Consider the following 19,257-nt stretch of genomic DNA (forward strand, 5'->3'; position numbering starts at 1 on the left):
TTAACGGTAACTTACGTAACGTTACTACGTTACGTACCGTTACGTAACGTACGTACGTACTACTACTACTCTACTCTACTACTCTACTACTCTACTACTCTCTCTCTCTCTCTCTCTCTCTCTCTCTCTCTCTCTCTCTCTCTCTCTCTCTCTCTCTCTCTCTCTCTCTCTCTCTCTCTCTCGGCTTTAAGTTGCAATGTTACTTTAACTTTAAGCAAGGTTTAAAACTCTGTCTCTGTCTCTTTTTTCTTTAAAATGAGAGAGAGTTTTAAGCTTAAAATTAAAATAACGTTAATGCAATCAGGCCTGAAAGAAATAGTTTAGAAGCAGACTTACTCTTGCTAATCATTTGTATTAATTTGTAATTTTTGTGAATAAAAAGATAACGTATTATTTTTTGACAATGAAGAAATTCATTGATATAGAATTACATATAAAAAAGAAAGAGAAAGCTAATAAAAACTTAAGTAAAATAAAGTTTTTGTAATTCTTTTGTAATTCTATATCTAGAGTTAGTTCTATTAATGTCATTTAGAACTATCATGAATTTTATGTTCCTATCGTCGTTATTCTTTGTAGGAATCCTGAAGTTTATACTGTCTTAGCTTCAGAAGATGCCAGTGAAGGAGAAGATGCAGATGGGGATTATGTGGGAGAGATGCTAGATCTTTGTAAAGGATCTGGAGTAGAAACACAATCTCTTGAAAAGCATGATGTATGACATTCATTTATTTGTGATGATTTATTGATGAAGTATAGTTAATTGAAGTATAGTTAGTTTTTATTATTTTTACAGCATTAACTTGTTCGTTTGTTCTTTTTGATATAGGAAGAGCCAGTAAGCTGTTATTGCAGTGCTTCTCATACAGATAACAATTATTCTACGGACGAACATGACTCTGTACGCGATTCGGCTCATTGGCCCACTGCACATTCCTTGACCCAGAAATTAGGTCTGCATCAGTCTGATTCTGGTGCAGACTTATCTGAATATCATGATCAGCATGAAGCAAAAAGTATACAAAATCTTGTAGCATCTTATGGAAAAACTTTCCAAACTATAGAAACTGAAGTTGAAAATAATGATGAAAATGTGGATATGTTGACTGAGTATGAACATGTATCAGGTAATTGCGTTGTTAAAAATCTCAGATATCGTTTATAATTGTAATTTATTTAAAATTAAAATAAATATGTAATATTAATACTGTTGATAATGTTGATTTAACATTTTCTTGCGTCAGGTGATAAGGAATCAATGGTACAAAATTTATCAGATAGTACCACTATATTAAATACAAAAGGACACAACAAAGATCTCATTATACAATATGATTGTAACTCTTACGCTTATCCCTATTCTGCAGATTATGGCAGTAATAAGAATGCAATGGATGTAGCATGGGACAAGTTTTGGGCTAAACATGGAGAGCAATTAATTTGGGCATCCTGGATCGAAAAATACGCTGATTATATCAATCCTGAGTATTTTCAAAATAATGCACGCACAACAGAAGACGAAAAGTCGCAGGATGCAGAGATTAATGAAGTAGCCATAGAAAGATATTATGAGCAAAATACATGTTTCCCATCACAAGCGCATAAAAATTGCGAACTTGTACGTTCTAACTTTGCAGGAATTTTCAATAAGAGTTATTCGAGCGACAGCGAATTAAAACCAGCAGCCATATCTTCTTCAAATACTAGCTTTTCATTTGAACAAGTAAGTAGGCAAGAAGTTCATGACAAAGATGCAGATGAAAATAGGAAAAAAATCCTCAATTTCGAGATATCGGAAGATGGCGATGGTTGGAATCCGTTAAGCCCACTTAGTATAGAAGAAAATTATAACCATCATTCTAATGCAGAAGATGAAAGGTTATTAATGAGATGTGACTCCGTTAATGGCTCAATAACGAAAACGAACGCAACTTCCGATTCCATGACTAACGTTACTAAAATGACGTTAACTAGTTCCAGTTGTGATTCCAATTCCGTTCATTCGTCTAGTCTCGTTACTTCCGTTACAAGTTCCATAGAAAGCAGCATGACTAGTAGTTCCGATCAAGAAAACGAATTTTCAGTGGAAGACAACGACAAACATTGGCAGCATTTATGGAAGGAGAATTTTGAGACGCAATATCAAAAACAGTACGAATTGTTCATAGCTAATTATAAAAAAGAGCACAACATAGACTATAATCAATTAGATTTTAACACATTGAATGAGCCATGTGGTAATTCATTGAATGAACAATGTGATAATTCGTTCTTACTTCGACAAGACGAGATGGCGCTGCAATGTCAACAGGACAGACATAGCGAAGATCCTTTAGAGATTCACACCCACGTGAATAAAAAAAACGAGAACACGGATACTGTACAAACTTACTTACTTACACCAAATAAAGTAAGTGTCGGAAATAAAAACTCGCGAAAGGGCAGCAGCGTATCAGTGAATTCAAAATCCAAGAGCACAGAGAAACATAGAACACAAAGACTGATTATGGATTCAGTGGGTGTGCTTATGAAGAATTTAACAATAAGGGTAGAAGAGAATAAGTCGACTGATGTTGTTGAGGAAGAAGAAATGCATGAAAAATCACAACAGATTCATACTCAAGATTCGATAATTACTGAAAGCAAAATGGAAATAATTGATTCCAATAGTGATTTTAACAATAGTCATCAACAAAAGTCTTCTGATGGAGGAGATGAATTCTACGAAGAGGTTCAAGAAATTTATAGACAAAGGTAAATAGTGTAATAGTAATAATGATATAGTAATACATTGATATATATTATAGTATAACAACAATACATGCTTGTGTGGCGTCACATTAGATTAGATGTGACTAGTTATTTTCTGTTATATAGCAATCAAAATTAAATAAGTATAAGTATAGTGGAATATATAAAATTTATTTTTCTTTTTTATTTAGTTACAAAGCTGATTGTAATGATAATGAAGATGGTTTAGAAACTGTGAAAAAAGCTTTTTCATTAATGGGTTATGCCAATTTAATCGAGAATGAAAGCCAAAGAAAATTGCAAGGCGAAGTTGTTTATCGGAAACGTAATATTAGACGACAAAGTTTCCAATTAATGGCGGAATTAAAACGGTTAAAAACTAAATATAAATGTACTCTTGATGATGCAGAAACACTCGTCAGATATACAAATAAGGTAAAATTTTTTCCTTAATATATTTGGTAGATTTACATATTTTTATGTAAAATAAGTTTTTAATTTTTTGTTATATATTTTTTAATATTATTTAAATTTCTAATTATACTACTGCATGTATATTGAAGCAAAAAGAGAGATGACATGCCCTATAATATTATAAATATTCAATTCGATTTTATATTCAAATATCTATGTTCTACATGATTAGATGTTACTGAAAGGAAGAGAAAAGAGAGAAAATATATATAAAATAACTAAAAAAACAAAATATATATTGCTATTTAAAAAAGTTCCTAGAAACATTCTTTCTTATTGGAATCTATTGGGATCTATAAAGAATTCTAAATAGAAATTCTAAAAAGGATGGGAAAAGTATTAATGTATTCTTTGTAGCTGCACTGTTACAGTTTCTGTATTTAAAATAAAATGTATATAATCAATATTAATCAATATTAATCAATATTAATCAATATTAATCATTCGAGAAAAAAGTAAAATGATTAACAATATAAAAAGTTTATTTGTATATAAAAGTATGAAGGAAGAGCTACCAAAAAATTATAGTTTATTTAATATTTCATATCAATGTGTCAAGATAAAGTATAAAATATCGTAAACTATTGATTTTTTTATATATTACTATATCTACTTTATTTATATTTATATCTACTTTAATAGTACTTTTATATGCAAAATAATTAGAACAATCATATTATGTATTTCATTAAAAAAAAAAATAAAAGTCACGTTGAAATCTTGGAGATACGATCTGTGACTAAAGATGTCTCCCTCGAAACAAAATGAGTTCAACTTGAAACATTTTTTGGATGATAGGAGATAATGATAGGAGAGATAATATTTGGATACGCTCCAAATAGGATACGCTATATAATACATGTAACATCTATTATATTACAAAACTTTCGCATTTTTCAAATTTTTCCCCTTCAAAGCCTATTTCATTTTCTTTGGATACCATAAATATATAATATAATGGCTCTGCGTTTGGCGGACTCAATAATTGAATGAGCGCTTGCTGTTATTGTATTTTTTTATCATCCAATTAGCATTGTAGATCTAGAAGAATCATCAATAGCAAGTGCTCACTCAATTATTGAATCCGCTAAACGCAGCCACTGTATCCTTTATCCTTATTCAATATTCGATGAATAAGAATAGTGATATATCACGCGTTTTAGACGGAATATAACCTTTAAATGCAGAAAGTGCAACACAGTGCAGTTATAACAAGAAATAGAGGCTTATTTTTAGCTGAACTGCTTGAACTTTGTGCGCTGTTTAGCAAAAGAGCGAGATGAAAAAGTTTTAGTGCAGTTGAGTGCAACGATAAACAACACGTTTATTGTAAATTGTTGTGTTTCAAGTTTCAACATGAAACGTGTACATGTGTTGACGACGTGTGAATGTGAACCAGTAGAGAAACGAAAAAAGAAAAGAGAAAAAAACGTAGGCCATGACATCACTCTCGTCTCGTCTTTCGATCGTCAAATTTTTTATACTGTTTTTTTTAAATTATAGACAAACAAGTATTTGTCTTGTGATCCAGCATCAATACCAGCAGAAATCGATGTGCAATCTAATGATAAAGGTTCCTACACAAAGGTACAATCTGCTCTTACGTCGAGTTCGGATGATGAAGATAGCATAAAGATGATGCAAAGGAAAAAAAGAAGGAAGCAGTTCAAAAGGTTAAATAAAATCATTCCGAGAGAGATAGCCAATGATTATAGGTTAAGGAAATATTACTTCAAACGATTTGGTCTCTTCAGCAGATATGAAGATGGAATTAAGTTAGATCGAGGTATGTATCTCTATATATGTTTTTTAAAATGATAGATTTATTTATATACATATAATATAATGCAACATATATATATATATGTATATATATATATATATATATATATACACACACACAACAATGATAATCTTTTTTTTAGAGAGTTGGTTTTCTGTAACACCAGAGGAAATAGCAAAGGATATAGCAGAAAGATGTAGATGCGATACTATTATTGATGCATTTTGTGGTGCAGGCAGCAATGCCATTCAGTTTGCATTTACATGTGAAAGAGGTATATTTATCTATATAAAACTTTATGTTAAACAAAAATATATTTACTGATTGTATTTTACAGTAATTGCCATAGACATCGATCCTAATAAAATTAAGATCGCTCGGCATAATGCAGGAATTTATGGTGTAGACGATAGGATAGAATTTATTATTGGAGATTTCCTGCAATTAGCACCACAGTTGGTTGCAGATGTCGTGTTTTTGAGTCCGCCATGGGGCGGTCCTGATTATATAAAGAGAAAAGTATTTGATCTCGAAAGTATTATGCCTCCCATTGGTGGAAGAAGTATATTCGAAGCAGCAAGAAGAATCACTCAACATGTGGCCTATTATCTTCCTAGAAATTCAGACCCTCTGCAGGTAAACAATATGTTTGTAATAATGTAATAATTAAATAATTGAAATTGTGTAATTATGTAATTGAAATTACGATTTATTATGTAATGATATTTGTGTGTCTAAAAACAGATGTGTATAATTACAGATTATAATGTTAACTGAAAAATATGACAAAGTGGAAATTCAACAAAACATGTTCAATGGGAAGTTTACTGCTTGTACAGCTTACTATGGTGAATTGGCCAAGACGTAATTTAAGTGATGAAATAAGAAATATTTTAGTTCACATTTTTTCAGTTATTTCGACTTGCTTATCAGAACCAAATCGATACATTTCTTTTCAGTTAAGAAAGTATTTTAACTCAACTCTGTGAGAACTGGAAATGTACTATATACTTGGAAGGATAATGTAATTTATATTTTACAACTTCCAAATTCTATTAACTTACATTTTTTATGTACGTTCTTCCATATATACATATATAATTTTAATTTTAATAAATATATCTCTAAGAAAGTACGATATATTTAAAATTTTTTATTACTTAAGAAACTTTCACGAAATTTTTAAATGAAACAATGTGAAAATTACTTAATTTTTAATTGTAATGGAGAAATGTATTTACAATGTTCATGTGAAATGAAACAAAAAAAATCTGAATATGGAAAAATAAAGTTTTTGAAATAGCAGAAAAATAATGGATCTGAAATAATTTTAATATACCATACATTATCAGATTGTACAATAAGCTGTAATTGTACAATAAGTTGTAATTTGATTAATAAGAATAATTAAAAATGGAGGAATCATAAAAAATAGTAAAAACAAATTTTCGAAATTCTGTAACACAATTATTTATTTTTAATTTCATTTTTAAAAAATTATAGTTATTAAAAACATTCTCAAATTTAAATCAGAATTAATTCTATAATATACATTTCCACACGTGGAAAAAATATCACATAAATTTCCATCAAGACATTAATCTTATTGCTTTTTTTTGAAAAAAAGTTTTATAACATTGACTAGCTTTTTTTACTTGTTATCATAATATATAATATTGTGTCACTTGCTTAATTGGAGGACATTTCATTCGGCATTAATTACTATTTTACATATTGTAAATTTCATGAATCAATATCGATATTTGTTACATTTGTTTCTTCAATATCACTAGTTGCTATGTTCGTCTCTTCAATATCAATCGTTCTAATATCTCTTTCTTCAGGTTCTGCAGGTATCGTTATACCACCAGTGTCTATACTTTCTTCTTCTTCTCTAGGAATTTTTAAGAAGCAATGCATTGTTTCATCATCTTCTTGCTCAATAGAATCATTTTTGTTTAAACTTTCTCTTGTTGATAATGAACCTTGAAGATGTTTCGATGGTATTTGTATCGTGATGGTTTGAGAAGTACCATCAGCAGATGTTGAGGAAGACATCAAATTAGCTTCTAATGTATCTCCATCTTTCGAAAAGGCACCTAAACAGCTATAAACTAATTGCGCTGCCGCAATATTACCAGGAAAGACTTCAACATTCTCGTTATCTATATATAAAAAAAACAGTAAAGAAGTTTAAATAAAGATATCTATTAAATAAATATCTATTAAAGAATTGTAAGCAGTTTAACAAACTTTAATGTTACCTTTTTTTTGTCACATTAGATTTTATTAAACCTTTTTCATGGTCACCTAAGTGCTGGATGTAACTTTCATTTTTAACCGTTTTAAAAGGACATAGATCGCATGTAAATAAGCCAGACAGCAAAGGATGCCTCGATTTTAAATGATTTTTATAACTACTGCTCTGTATCGCGCTATATGAGCAATGTGGACATTTATATGGTCGAAATCCTGTGGTGTAAAAAATTAAGTTACTCCATAATAATTAATTTTGGATGTAATATAACTCACCTGTGTGTTGCATAATATGCCGTCGTAAGGTATTATGATCTCCAGTTTTGTAATCGCAAATCTCGCAGCTGAAAGGTTTATCTCCTGTATGTTGACGTAAATGCATTTGTAACATTGCCTTTCTGGCACTAGCATGACCGCAAACGTTACAAACGTACGGACGTAACTTGGAATGAACAGCTTGAATGTGATTCTTTAAACATTTTGAATTCGCATATGTTTTACCGCACATGTCGCATGTCTTAGAAGTATACCATCGAGTTACTTCTAATGTTTTGCGATCTAAATGCATTATACGATGATTACGTAACTGGCTAGCTTGTTTGAAACATTTCTCGCAATCGGGACATTTGTAATCACGAGTGTCACTGTGTACCCTCATGTGCGTCAAGAGTTTTACCATGGTAGCACTTTTGTAGACTTTACAAATTTTACAGGTAAACAAGCCTATGTCTACATAAAAGAGAGTACGTAAAAATGTGAATTTTTTAATTTTTTCTTATATTATTTATCTTATATTTACAAACCAATTTGGTGCTTCTTCCATAAATGCAAGTTACATTGGCGCCACTTCGTAAACTTCATATCTCGACATATGGTACATTTAAATGTTGTTGCAGTTTCAGATTCTGTATGGTAAAGAATATGTTGCTGCATAATTTCTTCCGAGGCGAATTTGTATTGGCAGCCCTGATAAGAACATCTTGCGAAAATTGCATGTTTAAATATAACAAATAAAAGATTTCTTCTACATAATACATATTTTTTGGAAAATTACATACTTGACATTTCTTTCCGCTGACTCTATCATTTTCCTATTACGCATATATTCTGAATTTAAGGTCTTCGAAATTTTTACTGGATCTTTTTCTGCTTTGTTGCTTTCGATATGTTGAGCCTCATGTTCAGTTACCAAGCTAGGATTCGTTAGGTCTGTCAAATTTTCTTTTCCAGCCTCATCACTCGCAATGTCTGTTAATTGATGATCCTAGAAGAAATTTCTATCACATCGTCCAGATAAAAGTAGCCTACCTTTTAAAAATTAAAATTTAGGATGATTACATTAATCATGTGTTCTTTACAATCCTCAAAAGAATGGAAGCAGTTGGAACACTCCGCACACATATAAACTATTTTTACTTCATCCATTTTAGATTCTTCCTTTGGCTATATATAATAATAAAAGTAAGCCAATTTTTATATTGCATTATAACCTTCTGCTAAGCAAAATACAGTTACTTTGATTAAAATTGTGTGAACTACAGTTGACGTCTAGAGATCTACTTACTGTAATATCTATAGTAGAATTTAAATGTAGTTTCTGAATGTGATCTAATAATTGCATCTTGTCCTGAGACAGGTAAGTACACATCTTGCATTTAAAAGCAGTCACAACTTCTAAGAAATTATCGACGTTAACGTTGTCATCTTGCCTAACGAGATCTTTCACTGCTTCCTCTGTAGCGACTTCGTATTGCTCCTCAGATTGTCTGTATGGACTTTCGATTACTATATTCTCATTCTTGATATAATTATTTTCGTTATTTTCCATATTCTTTGACATCAAGAGTGCCTTTTCATTGTAACTCGTTTGTTCTACAGATTGCAGATTGGTACCCACCTCTTCAATTACTCCATTTTTAATTGCATATACCTGTCCATTCAAACACACTAATGAAATCGGTTCTTCTCCACTGTCCAATTCACTTCCCTTAGCAATATCAACTGTAGTTTGTTCTTCACTCACTGCTGAATTCTTCATAATGTCTGTCGATGATGGTGCAAGTTTATAAATGTATCTTGTACCATTTATGTCATAGCTTAAGTAGGATATGTCATTCATTTCTTCACTCATTGCTGATGAAGAATCGTAGAATAATCTGATTAAGTGTCAACACAAACGTTCCAAGATGTTTACACAATTAACTTAACTAGAATGTTACTCGCAACACAATTTCAATCCATGAATCACTTCGGCTAAAATCTGTCGGTTAATATCCTTTTCTCTTGTTCTTAAAAAAATTCTAATTTTATGTTACATCTTATATAAACTCTGTTATATAAATAGATTAATATTATGAGTTCCAATTTAGAGTTTAAACAGTCCTTACCGAGATGGTGAACGCGATAAATTCGGATTCGTTTCAATATTCGCTAATTATATCCATTGCAAAATACGCGTAAATGTTCATATATGTACATGCAACCTCAATACGGAATGATGAGGTTATCTCTGCGAACTCTAGACACTATTCGAGACACGCCTCCGTCTCCGCGGAGACAAATCGGGCACCACGCGCGATGAAGTTGAAGCGAAGAAAACGAGAAGATATATTCGCGAAGATATTCGAATTCTATTCGAATTCAAAATCGTGTCTCACTTAACACCTCGCACACGGCGTCTGGTTCGAGATTTTCGGCTACGGTGATTACGCTGGTGCGCGGGAACTGCGGGAAGTAATGAGAGAATCGCCGGTGAGGCGACGCGCGAAAACACGGATTTAGTGGCGAGAACCTCTCTCATTCTGCCTGGAGCGGAAGTTATCTTGTATCACTTTATGCTGAGTTCAGATTCCCACTTGAGTCACCCAAGTATCACTCCATCCTTGTTGTTTATCGTATATAGACAGAGATGACATGATACTGAAGCACCGAGATGGGAATCTAAACACGTCTTTACATATGATATAGGGATAAGCAGGAGACCATAAGTTTGTTCTTTTCAGCTAAAGTTTTATTCTTGCTTCATCCTTCTTCCTTTTCTCTCCATGTTGAAGAGAAAAAAAGGAAAAATGAACCGTGAAAATTCTAAAAGAAAAGCCTAATGTTAACATACATAAGCATATTCAGGGTGTTTCTTTAATATTCGACAATTTGCAATCACAGATCTTCCTGTCATGGGTACGTAAAAAAAAAATTATAGTTTATGTGATGTGAACTATAGATTTTCAGTACTGCAGTAAATTTGGAATACAATAATGTTTTGAATCCTCGATTGTGGAATGCGTTGAATTTCGAAGAATTATCGTAAAATTAAAAATATTGATATTTTAAAATTAAACATACATATATTAATCAGCTTAAGCTTGTTTAATAACATTATGATTTTTGTATATACTGTACATTTTGAGTAGTTCATACAATATTATATGTATATTTACTTTATGCATATATTATATGTATAATTATAGATACTACACAATTACAATTTCTCAGAATAAAAAAGATACAAAAATGATATATTTTAAGGACTTGCTGTATTTTGTCTAGAATGTTTGGGAGTTCTCTCTGCATTTTGTCTAGCAATTTCAGGAAAGAATTGCGAGTTATATTTTTGTTTTATAGCAGGTTTAGGAATTTCTGGTGTTACAACGGGCATTGGTTCACCCCTCACTTTGGCCAACAGTACTTCAGTTCTTAACTTTTCACTTTGTTCTCTGAGTAATCTCTCCGCTCTTAATTTTTCTATATTTGTATTACTCTGATTTCTATCCTCTTTTTTCTCTGAATGTTTATGTTTTTTCTTCTTATATTTTTTATCTTTATATCTTTTGTATATACTGTGCCTTTCATCATTGGAATGAGAACTATCAGAATCATGTTTTCTTTTAATGCTCTCTGTTTTTATTTTTAAATGATCTTCAGATTTAGAATGCATAATTTTAAGATACTTCTTTATATCAATCATTGGATCGTTTAAGGTTTTCTTTTTTATTTCTATCTCTACGTCTTTCTCTGTATCCGTTAATCTCTTTGGTAATTCTTCGTACCAATTTTTTTTCCCAGTTGCTTCGTTGGTATCTTGTCCCAAATACGTCAAATATCCAATCTGTTTTTCATATTTCTCTTTCTCTTCCTTCTTTTCCTTCTCATGTTCTGCATTAGGTCTACTATAATCAATTTTTCCATCTTCAAGCTCAGCAAAAAAGTTGACATGTTCCAACTTCTTGTTAGTAGAACCTTCGATTGTTGACCGACCATCGTACGTGAATCTTGCTCGGTGTCTTAACAACTCTACTCTTGCTTCTGTTTCCTAATGAAAGATAAAAGAACTTGGTAAAAATTAAGCCCATATCTAAAAACGTCAAAAAATAATTTTTGATAGTAAAATATGAGATCTACATAGTTGAAACTTTTAAAAACAATTTATCACGTACTGCTTTCTGAATTCGTTCTTTTTTAATCCTCTCTTCTTCTGCAGCTTTTGCTTCGTCTCTCCGTACACGAGCAATATTCTCCTTTGTTCGTACATGCCACCTGAATGAATCAAAACAATCAGTTTCAAGATATATATAAATTGAATGCATCTGTCTTACCTTTTCTTTGGTAAAATATTCATTGTCAACGAACTCAATATAATAATATAATATAACAGAATCAGATTGTCAAGCTAATTGCTCCAATTGCTTCGGATGATGCAATAGATGGAAATATAAACAAACTTTTACAATCGTATTAAAGATCTACGACAAGATCTCCCTGCGATTTTCTGATTGGATACAATTTCTGGACATGTAGATGATGTTTTATCTCTTGCAGTTGGTAGCTTGTGAAAGAACATATTGCGATTTGCACCGAATACATCGGACACATTTGCTGTAATCGAAATCGAGCACATTGTGCGCGAAGAATTTTTTTATTTACGTTTCTGTTAAGGAGTAAGTGTATATGTGTTTTTATATTTCTTGTTTGTGACATAATTTGTGTTTTTATTGAAATTTGCCACAAGTGCTATTACTTGATTCTTGCATATGATGTATGTGTTTACTTTGATCTAACCGGCATAATAGAAGATACTATTCATGTTTAATTAAACATGAAAAGTCAAAGAAAATTAAAATTATTTACAATTATGTAAAGAAAATTGAAAAAATTGTGTAGTTTGAAACGGAGAAAGTATAAAAAGGTGTTATAACCTCAAAGTAAAGTTAAAGGCACTCATTGCTCATCATCAATCAATAGAAACCACTAAAAAAAAGATACTATTCACGTATAAAATGATATTTTAATATGTTTCTGAAGGATTGTGTTACAAGTACTTTATTTTTATGAATAACAAAATAACATATATCTAATATATTTTTTAAATACAGATTACAGATTTTACATCATGGCTGCGACAATGCCAATAAATCCTAAGCCATTCCTAAATGGTTTGACAGGGAAACCGGTCATGGTGAAGTTAAAATGGGGCCACGAATATAAAGGTTACCTTGTCTCAGTTGACGGATACATGAATTTGCAGCTTGCAAATACTGAAGAACATATAGAGGGCAATTGTACTGGAAACCTTGGAGAAGTGCTAATCAGGTGTAATAATGTTATGTATATAAGAGGAGTAGAAGAATCAGATGAAGAGGGCGAGATGAAGGACTGAAATGATGAAAATCTAAAACTTTAATTTTTATTATAACCCCTTGTATTATTAAGAATTAATTTAATTCAACTAATAAAATAAAATCATTTTATTTCTTACAAAGTTGTATACATGTATGTAAATGCAAGTAGTATTTTAAACCTGTTTTAACATGATTTTGGTACATTGGTTACTATAGGCTTCGGTCTTGACTTAAACAAAAGTTTCTTTCTCACAATAGCTTTCACAAAGTACTCTGTTTTTGTCGTAGTTTCCTCTTCCATTGTTTCATCTCTCTTATCATGATGTTTCTCCAATACAAGCAGTGGCTTATCAAGTATTACTTCTTTTCCATATAACACGTGAATTCCGATAATTAATATAGGTACTCCAGTTTTCGTGAAATGAAGATCGCCAATTAATTGATCGCCTGGATTATCAATCGTTTCGAATTTTAAATCACCTTGGAGATCTATAATAGCCCAAGTTTCTATGTTTCCATCTCTAAAAAGAAACCACTAAAATTTATTTGATATTCAAAAAAAAATTATTTGATTTTTATAAATAAAATGTTAGTGATGTAAAAATAATTATGATTTACCTTTTGATCGGCACGATCATCTTTATTAGGTTAGGTACTAAAATGGCGCCAAAAATTACGTTCGTAAATCTGTTCTGTGGCTGTGTACACTTTTAGAGTGTACACTTTTAGAGTGTACACTTTTAGAACTTAAAGTGAGGTAGGATATATATTTGATATTTGTCGAAAGCGAGAAAGAGAGAGTTCTAGTACAGGAAACAGACTCTTCATGGAGAGGAACGTATTCCCTAGGAGCTAGTGAGAAGTTGCATTGAAAATCAGCGAATTCTGGAGCGTGGACTATGAGATTGCCTTCGACATTTTTGTGCATTTGAAAGTCCAATGAGAACGAAAACGTAACTTTTTGCAATTTTTCTTAAATATACATATTCTTTTCCAGTTGTATTATTTTTCTGTATATTTTTGTATTTGTAACAAATCTATGAAAAAATATGATTATATAATTATAATTGACAATTAAATAATGATTTTGATTTGATTTTGTCGAATTCATAATAATATAATGATATAATAAAAATATAGAAGAAAGGCTCCTATTATGAGATACCGAGTACATTTTAGATAAATGCTAGAAATCTATAAGCAGAAATTAAAAAAATAATAGGTCATTTTGAAGGAAATCTAATAAAAGGGAATTTAATAAACTTTAAGATAACGTTATATAAAATTTAATTCAAATTCCATTTTTTTTTAAATTAAAGAAAAAATGAGCAAATCGCAAAGTCAAAAAATTGTGTTCCTTATATGAGATGCCCCGAAAAAATCGATAATAAAACACAAAGTATATCAGTATTGCAATTAAAAAAATTTTATTTAATGTTTCTAAAATACAAACAACACTGCCAGCGTGCGCGAAAAATGAGTATGCGATATATATATATATATATATATATATATATATAATATCCAGAACTTGTTTTCAGATAGTTGGAATCAAGCATCGCAGATATAGGCATTTGATGTTCATTCCGGTTGTCTTTTTTATTATTGTACAATAACATTTATATTTTAGCAACGATTTTCAATATAGGAGCATAGGTTAATATTTTATATTAGGAATACCCTAGGTATTTCATATTACGATTTCCTTGCCTTATGATTTTACGATCATAAAATCTAACTTCTGTAATTAAACAATTCAACATATCCCGTATTTTTATATTAGCACGACTTCTATATTACGACATGAAGAATTTATTGCTAAATATTTATTTATTAAATAATAAATAAGGTTTAAATACTCATCTCAATGAAATTTAAAGACATCCAAATTCGAAAATCTTGTTTTGCAATGACTACAAGCATGATCTAATGAATTTTCTACTAAATAGTTTTCAATCCAAGAGCAATAAATTCATGGTGGAATCAATAAATTCATGGTGGGATCAATAGATTTATTAGTTTAGCAGAAACGCTGCTATCTCGTATTAGATGCTCATAATAGGACGTTTTTCTCTATTATTATCCATACAAAACTAAATTATAAATGTCAAAATCTAAAATAAAATGTCTGATAAAATAATTTTGAATAATTTTATCGAATTTGTAAAATTGGTATTATAATCGCAAAATTAATTATATTTAAAATAAGAGACAGAATATTAACTTGCAAAAAATTTGTGAAAATACTTGACGGATACAAGGATAAACGTATGTAGGTATGAATAGGAAAATTTAATCATATAAATAGATTGTACTTCAATTTGATATCACGCATATTTGTGTATTTCTATTTTATTTTCGATTCTCTTCTCTTCACACTGAAGTAAATACATTGGACGTAAATCACAGCACATCTCCGTTTGAATAAACATTCATACATCGTCTGTAAATAGCGTGTACACGTAAAAATACAAATAAATGTTCGTAGGTGCGCTTGTTAATCGAGAATTACTGTCGACGTGACACTATCATGTAATCCTTTCCGAGATTCGTATAGTTAATAATAAAATTTGTGCCTGCGATCACATATAATATTTTACAGATACACTTATTGTTTTCATTTTGTGCACAGATCTTAAATTAAATTCGTCAAATTTCGCGTGATTTGAAACGTGGAAATGATATAACATCGATACAAAAAAAATAAATCTCGAAGGATTATATTCGTAGTCGTGATTCTATTTGAGATCCGATTTGAGCTAGGTTTGAATCAGTCTTTCATTTGAAAAACGCTTTTCAAACTACGATTTAATAAATCTGATTGGTTCAATCTTTAGTTCAAACTTAGCTCGTCTGAAATGAGGAACAATCGTGGATTGATCTAGGACTGTATGAATACGGATCGAAATGATCTACGACATGAGAAATGCATGAGATTTGTCGCAGGAGGCGATTTGTATGAAATGAGATTCGGTGTTCGATCGTTTCTTTATGATTTGACAAGATAAAGTCGATATCGGAGCGATCATGAATATTTCACAAACAAGTCCTCTCTCCTTACCCCTTAACATTTACATTCAGGATCCAGGAGCGAGTTTTGTACGTGTATGCAAATGTACAGTAATCTTATATATAGCTAGAGCTTTGATTATCTATGTGATTAATCGAGAATTAGGCGATAAGTTTGAGAAAGATGCGCTAAGGCAATATCGCTCGCAAAATTATGCTTACATCTGTTTGCATAAAATGTATATGTGCATGTACAATACGTACATATGAATATATTTATAATATGTACAAAAATCTGTTATATATACATATAATAATCTCCTAGGAATAGTATAAAATATTTGAGAAAGATAACTGCGCGGTGACGATTAGAAATAGGAAAGTGATACTTTCATTCATGTTATTCTAGATGTTATTATGCCTCTTTTATTCGCGCTACACTCTAGAAACCTTTAACTCTTTGTACGAAATGTCTATTCTTAGATGAGAAGTAAATTTATTAAGGAGAAGGTGGAAAGGTTCTACGTGTAATTGTGCTTTTTGTAATGGTTCGTTTCCTGTTCGTAAAAAGCTCTAATATTAGTAACATATATACCTTATTTGTAAATTTTCTAATTCCGGATCGTATATTATCTACGTTTAAGAGAAATAGAATAGTAATATATTTTTTCTATTAATGGTACTTAAAAAATGTATACTTCTTAAATAATATCATTACGTAAAGATTTTTTGAAATAACAAATTTATAAGAACTGCTATTTTTAGGACAATTTAATCTTAATAAATATATTTTAATTTGTTCCGATGAAAGATTAAAGAGTTACAAATTTAGTTAAAATCTTTGTGAAACAGATTATCATAGAGATTTTGATGCATTAATTCAAAATACAAATCATAGATTATGAATATATTGACCTTAATTTTTTTCTTTTTAAATTATTATTATTAAATTATTAATTATTAGGTATGAGAAAAAAGGCTAGATTATGGATTCAACGAACTACTTTAGCGGACGGATAGATTTTATGAAAGCGAGAAGAAGTTCCCATAAGTGTGAGAGATCTACATATCAATTCTTTTATTATACTTTCGTGAACCTAGAAAAGCATAATAGTAACAATAGCATTATTTATGCTGCCTCTATTAAGAGCTAATAATAATAATAATTAGCTACATAGTAATGTACGTACTTTTTATTTTTCTCTGGTCATATGTATCAATGAGTCTCTATAATATAGAGTTTGATTATTCAAGAGTTAGAAATTTTTGAAGATAAAGTTTTGAAAGAATGTTTAAATATTTTTGTAAAATGTATTAATATTATGAGGTAACGAGAATGAACGAATGAATTATATAATTTTCTATAATATATATCTCCAAATCATTAACATGTTCCATTTGGATGGAATTTTCTCTATATCAATGTAGAATTTAAATGACTAATGAGAGGAAGGATAATGATATTGGTGATAAGGATGAGATTATTGATATTATGTTTATGATAGTGTGATAGTTGTGGCATGTAAAATTTCGTTGATTTTGTGAAAACCTATGTATATACAATAACGTCTATATCGATGTATATCATAATATCACTTCGCGAACAATCAAGCGTTATTTTAAAAGATTATGCAAAATGAGTAATTCATTAATTACTTTACACGTCCCGATAATTGAAAACTATTCTTTATAATGATTATATTCACAATTATTAAAAATGATTGTTTTCGATTATTGGAACGAATGTTTTTAATATTTACAAGATGAAAATTTTGCGTTCACTTAATTTATAGAATATATATATATATATGAGAAGTTTTAAAATGTATAAATCATACAATTGCAATATTAAAAAATGCAATTAAAATATGTGCTTTTATCTTATATAACAACTTAGTTTTTTACGATTAGTAGTTACGTTCGCAATTTTTTAATGTTGTATAATTCTTATAATACATATTTGCTTTATGTACACAATTTAATTATTGTATATACATAATTATAAACGTAATTTACTCTTAATTCGTCTTAACACTTTAATGTTTTGTAGGATCTTTTCACAATTTTTCGCGAGGTATGTTACATCGTGACATAATAATTATTTGTCAACTAATTTCTAAACTATTATTTGTGAGTTCGATTGAATATATTAATGCGCACTGGTGCATGTGAATATTTATGTACTAAATAAAAACATATGCATAATCAACAGGGACTCGGACCGAAATTATATTATGGATACATTATGGATACATTAAAATTTCGGCTGGTTACGGTCCGAAAATACCTAACTTTCAATTTCGGTGTCGATTTCAGTTCTTTTAGTAATAACGTGACCATTATGATATAATTATCGAATTATATATTATATAATTATCGAAAACCCAAAGAAACGAACAGGATCGAAATCCAAATGAACGTGATAACCATTACGGTAAAAGAACTGGAATGAAAAGTTGGATTTAGTTAGATCTAGGACTGTTATTCGGAATTTTTTCCGGCCGAGTCCCTGATAATCGCAAATAGATAATCAAAAAATCAATGAGATGCTTAATGCAGATTTCAAATATATATTAAACAATTTATGATAAAACTTGTTTAGTGCAAACGCAAAGAAAAATAAATATATGTATATATTATTTGTAGAGCCCGAATCAAAATTCTGAGATCGCGCTAGCTCAATCGTAACTAGCTGTCTCCAATGCACTTCCTCATCATGTCTTATAAGTTAGCGGAACAAAATGAGCAGAATCAATTTTAATTAACATTTTTATTTATTGCTCATTTATTGCTTAAAATTTTTTACTCTGCCAGTTTTTTTTTTAAATGATGTTCGCTAAAGGAAGATTAAGTTAGTAGAACGATATAACAAAGCCTCTCTACGTTAAAATAACGTAGAAATTTATTACTAATTTGTTGCTGTTGAAATATACTAATTTCGAATCCAATACCTACGAAATAAATGTAAATAACAACGAAAAATCTCAGCATGCTGACAGAACAAGAGTAAAATATTAATAAAAAATTTGTTGCTCATTTAAAATTTGATACTGAGATGTCGTCTGAATTTGTTGCTCTCGAAATATGCAAATTACGAATTTGTTGCTTACTAATGCTTTACTCTTGTTTCTCTCTTACTCTTGTTAATGGATTCAATGGCTTTATTGTATGTATATTGTTCCGCTAACTTAATCTTCCTTTAGCGGAACATCATTTAAAAAAAATTGGCAGAACAAAAAAATTTTTTCTTTGTCAACTTTTTAGCAACAAATAAAAATGTTAATTAGAATTGATTCTGCTCACTTTGTTCCGCTAACTTATAAAACGTTTCCTCATCCTATATCGCGGCGAATAATTCAGGCAATGTAT

The 19,257-nt window shown here is 30.2% G+C and overlaps 5 protein-coding genes across 6 annotated transcripts in view; 2 read left to right on the top strand and 3 right to left on the bottom strand.

Annotated features, from left to right (window-relative positions):
- The window catches only part of LOC105620992 (trimethylguanosine synthase), a 6,371-nt gene extending 495 nt beyond the window's left edge, over positions 1-5,876 (top strand). The window contains exons 2-9 of the mRNA XM_012202468.1: positions 580-715; positions 830-1,127; positions 1,245-2,754; positions 2,943-3,186; positions 4,729-5,011; positions 5,151-5,282; positions 5,346-5,644; positions 5,769-5,876. Of these exons, the coding sequence (XP_012057858.1) occupies positions 580-715; positions 830-1,127; positions 1,245-2,754; positions 2,943-3,186; positions 4,729-5,011; positions 5,151-5,282; positions 5,346-5,644; positions 5,769-5,876 (3,010 nt within the window). The remainder of the gene's footprint in view (positions 1-579; positions 716-829; positions 1,128-1,244; positions 2,755-2,942; positions 3,187-4,728; positions 5,012-5,150; positions 5,283-5,345; positions 5,645-5,768) is intronic.
- Positions 5,877-6,751: 875 nt separating this feature from the next.
- LOC105620994 (zinc finger protein 846-like) lies at positions 6,752-9,395 on the bottom strand. The gene is given in 7 exon segments (XM_012202469.1): positions 6,752-7,173; positions 7,262-7,480; positions 7,541-7,993; positions 8,068-8,243; positions 8,323-8,528; positions 8,603-8,707; positions 8,829-9,395. Coding segments are annotated over 7 exon segments (2,148 nt in total).
- A 1,211-nt stretch (positions 9,396-10,606) lies between these two features.
- Positions 10,607-11,879, bottom strand: LOC105620995 (leukocyte receptor cluster member 1 homolog). Its single transcript, XM_012202470.1, has 3 exons — positions 11,857-11,879; positions 11,698-11,797; positions 10,607-11,573 (listed from the first exon to the last, which is right to left on the bottom strand). The coding sequence occupies exons 1-3, from the start codon at positions 11,877-11,879 to the stop codon at positions 10,785-10,787; spliced, it is 912 nt and encodes a 303-aa protein (XP_012057860.1). The 3' UTR covers positions 10,607-10,784.
- A 352-nt stretch (positions 11,880-12,231) lies between these two features.
- On the top strand, positions 12,232-13,019 carry LOC105620997 (small nuclear ribonucleoprotein F). Of its 2 annotated transcripts, none has more exons than XM_012202473.1 (2): positions 12,232-12,296; positions 12,634-13,019. In XM_012202473.1, exon 2 carries the CDS (start codon positions 12,651-12,653, stop codon positions 12,915-12,917), a length of 267 nt encoding a protein of 88 aa, XP_012057863.1. In that variant the 5' UTR covers positions 12,232-12,296; positions 12,634-12,650; the 3' UTR covers positions 12,918-13,019. The 2 variants fall into 2 exon arrangements, with proteins under 2 accessions (XP_012057863.1, XP_012057864.1); XM_012202474.1 differs by having other exon boundaries at positions 12,269-12,300; positions 12,634-13,018.
- LOC105620996 (chromosome transmission fidelity protein 8 homolog) lies at positions 12,991-13,534 on the bottom strand. Its single transcript, XM_012202471.1, has 2 exons — positions 13,498-13,534; positions 12,991-13,400 (listed from the first exon to the last, which is right to left on the bottom strand). The coding sequence occupies exons 1-2, from the start codon at positions 13,515-13,517 to the stop codon at positions 13,064-13,066; spliced, it is 357 nt and encodes a 118-aa protein (XP_012057861.1). The 5' UTR covers positions 13,518-13,534; the 3' UTR covers positions 12,991-13,063.
- Between the last annotated feature and the right edge of the window lie 5,723 nt (positions 13,535-19,257).

This window comes from Atta cephalotes, assembly GCF_000143395.1.
Source record: "Atta cephalotes unplaced genomic scaffold scaffold00031, whole genome shotgun sequence".
Classification (NCBI taxonomy): Eukaryota; Metazoa; Arthropoda; class Insecta; order Hymenoptera; family Formicidae; genus Atta; species Atta cephalotes.

Coding starts and splice junctions, on each gene's coding strand:
- LOC105620995 (XM_012202470.1), bottom strand. CDS start 11,879: ATGAATATTTTACCAAAGAAAAG. Junction 11,798..11,856: donor AATATTTTACCAAAGAAAAG/GTAAGACAGATG, acceptor TGATTCATTCAG/GTGGCATGTACGAACAAAGG. Junction 11,574..11,697: donor AAGAACGAATTCAGAAAGCA/GTACGTGATAAA, acceptor ATCTTTCATTAG/GAAACAGAAGCAAGAGTAGA.
- LOC105620996 (XM_012202471.1), bottom strand. CDS start 13,517: ATGATCGTGCCGATCAAAAG. Junction 13,401..13,497: donor ATGATCGTGCCGATCAAAAG/GTAAATCATAAT, acceptor GTTTCTTTTTAG/AGATGGAAACATAGAAACTT.
- LOC105620997 (XM_012202473.1), top strand. CDS start 12,651: ATGGCTGCGACAATGCCAATAAATCCTAAGCCATTCCTAAATGGTTTG.